The 8,977-nt window shown below is 38.5% G+C and overlaps 1 protein-coding gene across 1 annotated transcript; it reads right to left on the minus strand.

Moving 5' to 3' along the window:
- Positions 1-130: 130 nt before the first annotated feature.
- Positions 131-5,152, minus strand: LOC115688405 (cellulose synthase-like protein G2). The gene is made up of 8 exons (XM_056310098.1): positions 4,484-5,152; positions 2,823-2,921; positions 2,223-2,354; positions 1,915-2,127; positions 1,705-1,807; positions 1,425-1,606; positions 979-1,326; positions 131-854 (listed from the first exon to the last, which is right to left on the minus strand). The coding sequence occupies exons 1-8, from the start codon at positions 5,096-5,098 to the stop codon at positions 309-311; spliced, it is 2,238 nt and encodes a 745-aa protein (XP_056166073.1). The 5' UTR covers positions 5,099-5,152; the 3' UTR covers positions 131-308.
- Between the last annotated feature and the right edge of the window lie 3,825 nt (positions 5,153-8,977).

The raw sequence follows: 8,977 nt of genomic DNA on the forward strand, positions 1-8,977 counted from the left end.
TCTACCCAAAGAACGGATGTTCCCTTGACTCATCCAACGAAGCATTGCATAATTTGCAAGTTGCATCAACACGAGGACTCCATTTTGCTACTCTATCTTTTGAACTACAAACCAAGCAATCGTATATCAATTTGTTGAACAACTCATCTTGCTGCAATTGTCACGAAAGTCAATTTAAAGCTTACACAATTGTAGTCCCTGATAATCAAGCATCACTTCTGAATATATTGTGCAGAATGTACTACAATTATGATAATTGAGGAATTGATATGAAATGACTTATAACTTCCTATGCACAACATTGATTATTACATGAGAAAACTTGAACCTAGCAATAACAATACCAAGGAAAGAAAGGCTGACAGTATAGTGACTGATCGTGGAATGCGTCCTTTGTCCTTCCTCAATACCATCCCTTCAAACACAGGGTAGCTCATCACTAAGACGAAAAATGATAGAGCAATCTGCATAAACAGTTCATCGCAGCCTCCCAAAGTAAGAACTCTAGCGACTCCCATGATGAATGAAGCCATGTTCAATATCACTAGGGTCACCATCGGAGCCAGGAACATTATTGACGTTTGAAAATCGAATATCCCCATCTCGTATCTCTTGGATTGCTCATCATCATCGACCTTATTTGTAGGCAAGAAGCTAGCTCTTCTCATGCCGATTTGTGTCATAATTGCGTCTATGGTTCCATATACATGACACGTTGTTGACTTGATCATCCAGATTCGTTGTTCGTTCAAGAATGTTTGGACTGAATGGCCACTTGCGACAACTTCATAGAGATGCTTCAAAAGTGATGATAGGAAGATGAAGGCAAATAGCATGATATATGAACTTGAAACCTGATAATGAAGAAATCATTGATTAAGTCTTTCAAACAAATAAATCGAGAAACAAAATTGAAGCATATTTTATACGATGAAGGCAAATAGGAATGTTATGTTGTAGAGCCACGAGTCAACTTACCTCCGGGTATATAGAGATGCCATTTACTAGACAGACCTGAGGAATAGTTGCAAAGCAGCAAATTGGCAAGAAATAGAAGGGAAAAAATGCAAGTTCAGCATAGCACATGCTCTGAAGAATGGACATCCTCAATGAGCCATAGATCAGAGGACAAAATCTTGAGACACCGACTTTTGACAACCCGGAACCCCATCTCGTGCCTTGAATCAACAGGTCATTCAAATTTGTTGTCGCGGTGCCTAAAAATTGCGGCTTTGATGGGTTATAATACACTGAAGTCCAGCCTTTGCAGTGTAAGGTCAAGCCTGTGAAATAGTCTTCTACCACAGAATAGTACATGAAGCCCACCTGAGATCATGTCAACAAAACTCAAATAAAAAAACAAATGTGGTCATTTATAGCAAATAACAAGGACTAATTATAATTTTTCTTTAAATTACGCTTGCCTCTTGACCCCATTTTGTGCCATTTTCATAGCCACAGGTAGCTAACAGTTGGGTTTCTTTCCTTAATGCTGCAGAGCCACCGGCAATGGTGTTCTGGCTTGGCTTCTCCTTTCGCCAAAGATATTTGATGAATTCATTTGAATGGCCAAAGAGTTTCTTTAAATCCATGAGATCAGAACCTGCTAGATTCGCAGGAAAACGAGTGAATTAATTCGTTACTGCATTTACTTTTTCTACCGTACTTTCTTGAAAACAAAAAAGTTATATGGATCGATCTACTTGCCTTCTTGTGTGGGTTTACGATACAAGGACTCTCTCTTAATGTAAAAGCAAGTCCCAGATAAAATAGGTCCCTTCAATCCATCCATTCCATACCAGCATGTCTGAAACAGAGCAGAAATCATTAGATAACAAAAGAAAATTTGCACTCTATAAGATAGGAATCTGTGAATGCGCAATTGAAAAACTCCATATGATTCTTTTCATTTACCCAGAAGTACTTTCTGATCTTGCTGTCGTAGATGTCGTTGTTACTGATATTATGAAATCTTTGAGGAAATTGAACCAACATGAGAGATCGAGATAATCTCGGATCCAAATGGAAACACATCGCCTGCCGAGCCGAAGAAGGGCCATTGCAGTACATGTCGCAATCCAGCACCAAAATGTAAGGCGAGTTGCTTATTACTCCCGATACCCGAAGCTGCACGGGTTTAGCGACAGCGAATTATTATCCGCTGTACATAGAAGAAGAATATAGATATGCTTGATTCGGATTTGAAATTTAAAATGGCGTACAAGAACGTTGAGAGCTCCAGCTTTGAAGTGATGGTGATGAGCAGGTCTCTTTTCTCTTGAGACGTATATAAGCTGAGGCATGGGGTCTTGGCGTGCTTGCACAACTTCATCGGGGACATTTCCTCCGACCACCTGTCGCATCCATTGATTTTTGTCATATACATCGAGGCATGTGTTTTGAAAAATTTTCTTACCAGAGCCTGTTCTTAGCTTGGGACTTAAACATGTCCTTGGAAGGCTTTATCTCGGTTCTCATCCGAATCTCGGAATCATCGGATGTAAAGCTTTTAGAATGTATTTTCTCTTTTCAGAAAAGACAAACACAAAAAGGGAATTGAGGGTGTGAGGTGTGCAGGCAATGACACCTTAAAAATAAAGAAAGCATCCGCGGTGCCCGCCTAACAAGATGGAATAGGTCACAAAAGCTCTCGTAGGAGTGAAAGCTCCTTTCTTTGCATCCATCGATTTTTGTTATATTCATCGAGACATATGTTTTGAAAATTTCCTTACTAGAGCCTATTCTTAGCTCACTTATTTAAATTTGTTTAAACCAGTTAAAGCCTTAGGAATTGCAAATTCCAATTTTAAATTTAGAATTACCTCGATGGTAGGCGGATGGTCTCGGCCAGTGTGGCTAGAGTCACCTCGGTGCCTCTTTCGATACTCATTTACTCGTTCCTTGAACAACTCATACTTCTCCTAAAAGAAGAAAAATAGTTAGATCAATCTAAGCAAGTTACATCACATTAAGATTATGTCCATGCATTGAATTTAATTACTATCATGGTCCTCGGTCTTTGGCAACTTGCGTCATAAGTTACAACCAATAACTATGCAGAAAAAAAAATTGAGAAATTGTGCTTTCTTTCTCTAAGTTTTCACTATTTTTCTAATAAGAGCTACGGCAATTTCAATTTTCAATCAAGTCTTTCAATTTATACAAAATGTCTAATCTAGTCTCTACTAGATAAAATCCGACCCATTCCAGCTGATGTGGCTATCGAAGATGCCGGACTATGACGTGAGTTAAACATTGCCTAAGTGTACCCCCATGGTGGATAGTGAATTGGCGGTTGCATAGAAAAACGAACTTCAAAATTATAATCCAATCTCCATCTACGCCTAAGGTGAATGCCCACGTACGTAGCCAATATTTAACCGGTCGGCAAGGCACGGATTTTCGGTTCTTCGTGCCCATCCCTATTATTGCATTCCTTCGCCGTAAACAATAACGCTGTATAACATGCTATAATCTAAATCTATAAAACAATGTATGGCTTATCAAAGGAAAAAGTATTGGAAAAGTCATAAACCTATTGTATTTATACCAATTTAATCATAAATCTTTTAATGGTGCCAATTCAGTCATTCCGACTAATTTTGGCCAGATATTACTGAAGTGGACGTCAGCTGGCCTACGTGGCACGATCGGCGCTGACGTAGACAACTTTTAATAATATTTTAATTTTTTTTTCGAAATTTTTTATTTATTCATTCATTTTTCTTTTCTTTCTTTTTCTTTTTCTTTTTTTTTTTCCTTCCCTTCCTTCTTCCTCTCTAGCTAGTCGCTGGGCCTCAGCAACCGACCAGAGGCGAGGGCCGGCAAGCCTTCCATGGCTAGGCAAGGGTTGAGCCCTCGCTAAAGGCCACAAGGTCAAAGGTCGCAACCTTGCCGGATTTGGCAAGGGCTCGAGCCTCGCTAGCCCTCACCTCTGGCCGGTCGCTCAGGCGAGGGCAGCCCTCACCGGCCATGGCCATGCTAGCCACAGGAGAAAAGAGGAGGAAAAATAGAAAGAAAAATAAAAAAACAAAAAACAAAAAAATTGAAAATTATTAAAAAATATCCTCGTCAGCACCAACTATGCTATGTAGGCCGGCTGGCATTCACGTCAACAATATCAAGCTAAAATTATCCGAAAGGACCGAATTGATTTTAGGTCAAAATGTTTAGAACTAAATTGGCACTACAAAATTTGCGACTAATTTGGCATCAATGCAATAATTTTAAAACTTTTCTGACACTCTTTACATTGATCAAATTGTCGGGAGCAAATAGTTGTGCCCATCACGTCGCACCAATCTTCAACATGAAATTGAATAAGTAATCCCTTCTCTCTCAAAATTGAAGCCATTAAAATACGATCCGACGACTAATTTTATGACAAAGACACTTAAGCGAGACAAATATAGCAAGCCAACATTTTAAGAGAAAAAGGAAGGGCAGGCGGATGGACATAAGATCACCGAAAGGGGAAGCGTACCTTGACTTTCTTCTTCTCCGAGCCAAACTCATTCTCAGAGCTCATACCAATCCCCTCATCATCCTCTTCTTCCCTAAAATATGCCTTTGGACACCTCGTCTCTATTCCATACCTCTTACAGAAGGGCAGCCACCATCTCGCGAAACCGTAAGCCTCCCTCATCCCGTGCAACGTCAGCGGCGAGCCGGCGTCGTCCGAGAGATACACATGGAGCTTCTCTGGGGGATAGTCGAGCGCCATCGCCGATACCACCGTGTTCATCACATCCACAGTCGGCTCCTTGTCTGGGTCCGCCGTGCACACGAACACGTCGATGTCCGGGAGCTTCCCGTCCTCCGGCAGCCGCTCGGGGAAGGCAGCCCGCGAGATGGGCCGCCACTGGAAGGCTTGGTTGAGGAGCCATTGGAAAGATAGCACTAGCTCGGCAAGAAAAATGATGAGCCATGCTAGAGTTGTGGATTTGACTCTCGAGTTGTTTTCATTGAAGAAAAATGAAGCTCTATAGTAGATAAGAGTGGATAGAGCTGTGGCATGAACGAGCATGTGCGTGCGGTTGATGATGATTGATTTTGTGAGGACATGACAAAGATTGAGAGGGCCTGAGCGATGCTCCATATGACAGGATCGGTTCTTGATATTGTTCTTCTGATATGAATTGGAAGTTCTCCAAGATTCATAGTGTTTTATGTACCAAACCACCCCCCCCACAATTTAAATATCAACCAATGAGTATATACATATGTAAAATATATTAATAAATTTGTTTGTATTCGCAGGTTTGATGGGAGTAGGTGGACTTAAAGTACACATGCCTAGAAAATCTTGCTCCTACTGTTTCGATCAAGATTTCCAGACGAATGTGATAAGGTATCAGTACATCCAACACATAATCTAAATGTGAAAATTTATCATATAAAAAAGAAAATATGAAATGAATTAATAAAAAATTATGAGATTTTGTTATTTTTATTATTTATAAGGAAGATGCTAATCATGGGGAAAATGGAATTTCCACTGTGACTGCAAATCCCACCAAGATGATTTGAGAATACAAGTTCTTCATGTGCCCAAAAAATTGATTTTGGATCGAATCATTAGCCGAAAAAGTCAAAATATTCTGTCGATGCACTCGAGTAATTTTGTACGTTTTGCACAATTATTGAACTCCGCACGTAAACCAAGAACCGCTTCTGGCATCATTTTGCCTCTTCTCGTCCGCCCGCAATGATTTTTTATGTTGACAAACGCCAGAAGTCCTAAAATTTCGAAAGGATAATAAGTTTAGAAGTTTTTAAACAAAGCGCAATTAATTTTTGAAATTTGCACGAAATAGCAAATTAAGTAATTCCATTAGCTCGGTCGAGCGACGGAAGAATTCGATGCGGCTCTTTTTCATAATTTTTATGACACATGGGCTGTGGCATGGAGACAATGAACGCTAATGTTGAAGCAAAATAGCGTGGAAAAAAAGTTAAAAAATTCGAGGAGTCGGGCGGAGGTGGTGGTGGCGGCATCGACTGATGAAGTTGTTATATTTTTTTTACCACCGCACAAAGAAATTATTTTGTTGCGAATGAGCAAGATATTGAGGAATTGTCCATAAATGTAGTTCCTAAAATTTTGATACATGTTTAGCCTAGTCTCTAGATTGTACAAAAATATTCAATATTGTCTTTTCATTAATTTAAATTTAGGAATAATATTGAATATTTTTGTACAATATAGAGACTAGGCTAAATATGTATTAAAAGTTCAATGACCATATTGAACAAATTGAAAATTCATTGATGACATTATATATTAAGCTAAAATTCAAAAATTATATTGAATAAATTAAAAATTCAAGGACCATATTATACTTTAAAAAAAAATTCAGAGAGCATTTATGTTATTTTTCAAAATTAAAAAGATAACTCAACCACGAAATAATCACTACTCTAAGCTCTTTGAATCTAGGGGAACTCTATCGCCAGAAATTTTTTAGACTAGGTACTAGGAAAAAGCGGGCTTGACCCAACGTAAGCGGCACGAAGATGTAGAGGTTTCAACCTGAGGCTGTTGAATATTTGACCGTAATTTTATATTAATAGTATACATTTTTTCTTGTCCATTTGTATGGGCTGTCTTTATTGATAGTGGAGTTCACTGAACAGCAATAGACCATGTTGCTATTATGATGTTCTTTCTCCTAGACCCTCGTTCGCCGTGATTAACGTGAGCTGAAGACGGGCGGCCATGTATTCTCAATTTTCTATATCGATCGAGTTTGACTGAGCAGGGAAAGAACGTCCCCACTACGAAAAGTTGAAAAATATTTGCCACAATAATTATGAGATTTTGATAGAACTCAATTGTTGTAAAAGCCTAAATTATTAGATGAATACGTTATTTAATATTTAATTACTATAACAATAGTGTTATCTATCTTTGTTTTTGGTCCTCCATCGTTATCCTAATGTGAAAGGAAATGGCTGTTTAAACAACTAACCAAAAGAAACTTACAATTTAATACATATTGAGGCTTATGCTAACCATTTCTTTTGAGCTCAACTCGTGTTTCATTGATCGGACCAACTCATTCGCTATTCATGTAGGCAAAAGCTGACTTCGCTACGACTTAATTAGATGGGCCCGAGGGTCAAGTTGTCAATTACGCAGTATAGTTATCAATTTTCAAGATTTGTTGTCGTCTTCGAGGCTTTAATTTTATTTTTATTTTGTTTCTAATTCGAGGCTTTAATTTGACTACCTAGCAACCGGAGGTATTCTAATTGATTTCCATTGCTGTTTGTTCACCTTCTAAGGAGACTATTTGGCTTCCAAGGCTGGTGCGCAAATTTGGAGGATCAAGTCAAGTTTGAATTTTTCTAATTTTAGTTAAATACATTTAGTCCAAATTATTAAGTGTCTTAATTCATAGTTTTAAGAGTCTTTATTTCGATGTTGCTTTTAAGAGTCTTTATTATGTGAATACTCTAAGAGTCATTTCAGTTTTTAAGATTTCAGAAGTCTTTTCTTTTGTTATTAAAATCACTCTATAAATAGAGTTGCAATATCAGTTGTATGACAGAAGACTTAAATTTGGTGAATATATGAGATTTTTCTCAAGAGAGCGAAATTCTATCCAAGTTCTTTATCCTTGGTAATAAATCAAGAAGTCCTTTATTCCTGACTGGTTATTTTCCTTTCGGCCTTGGTGGTGAACTTTTTTTTATCCCAAAATCTTTTATTCTTGGCAGGAAGCTTATCCTCTAAGCATTGGTGGTGGTGAATATCGTCTATCCCGATCTTTATCCTTAGTTGGTGGCACGTGCTTAATACCTTAGTGGTGATCGTAATCTATCCATTATCACTCAAAACACATTCCCCACCCTACATATGTATCAACTTGGTATCAGAGTTCAAGGTTGAACACGTTTTGAGTGATTCCTTTTGTTACCCATTTGCCATCCTATCTCATACTCTCATAAATAAAAATGGTCGGTTAGGTTCCAAGAGACTTAACTTCGGAGCAAACACACAATGGAAGGCGTGACTGTGCCATAACGGATCTCCAACAACAAATGGAGCGAGTCGTCAACCTCCTAGAGAATCAGGCGAGGCAAGAGACGCCACCAATATCTCATATTAATCGACCATGCCATGACGATCCAAATCATCCTCAAAACTCTGATGATGAATCTAACGACATTGAAGAATCTTCAACCTCCTGGGGAATCAGGCAAGGCAAGAGCCGCCACCAATACTTTCTATTAATTGACCACGCCTTGACAGTACATATCCTCCTCAAAACTCTAATGATGAATCTAACAACATTGGAGGTGATTCTAGTGATTCCGATTACCAAGTCAATAGGAGAAAAAAAAAGGTGCGAGGACATGACCGTGAAATAAATGCGGAAATGCCAAAATTTGAGGGTAACCTCAATTTGAGCATATTGAAAGGTTTCAAGCTTATCTAATTGAACCAATTGATCATTCTTAGAATTAATTAGGTTTAATTAGAATTAATTTTTGCCAATTAGGGATAAAAATTCCACAAATTGTACCAATTGATGAAAATCCCCAATTTTGTGTAAAACAAGTCAATTGAAATGGAATTGGCATTACCCATGTTGAAAATTGGACAAACTAAACCAATTGGACATCGGGAATGAATTGGGCCAAGCTTAATCGACCGGGTTTGACTAGATTATTCTAACTTGGCTCACAAATTGGCTAATAGGGCAAAAATTCTTTGCGATTTAGTCTCCGAAGCGTAAATCGGGTTTAATTGCATAAAATAAATTTTGAAAGGATAAACCGAACCCATGATCTCTGGTTTTCATAGAAACCAAAACGAAACTCCAGCGTTTCGATTGGGTACTCTAGCCGACTCCCGACCTAGCTAGTGGCAACTCCTAAAAAAGATAAAGTCGATCCGTTGTCACGCGAAGTATGAATTTAGGGAAAATCCACATTCATGATCAATGGACCGTATGGATGACCAAAAGAT

The sequence above is a fragment of the Syzygium oleosum genome, unplaced genomic scaffold (assembly GCF_021117445.2).
Source record: "Syzygium oleosum isolate NSW1041296 unplaced genomic scaffold, Sole_v2.1 Sole_v2.01, whole genome shotgun sequence".
Classification (NCBI taxonomy): Eukaryota; Viridiplantae; Streptophyta; class Magnoliopsida; order Myrtales; family Myrtaceae; genus Syzygium; species Syzygium oleosum.

Coding starts and splice junctions, on each gene's coding strand:
- LOC115688405 (XM_056310098.1), bottom strand. CDS start 5,098: ATGGAGCATCGCTCAGGCCCTCTCAATCTTTGTCATGTCCTCACAAAA. Junction 2,355..2,822: donor ACCATCCGCCTACCATCGAG/GTAATTCTAAAT, acceptor TGGATGCGACAG/GTGGTCGGAGGAAATGTCCC. Junction 1,327..1,424: donor GCACAAAATGGGGTCAAGAG/GCAAGCGTAATT, acceptor ACATGATCTCAG/GTGGGCTTCATGTACTATTC.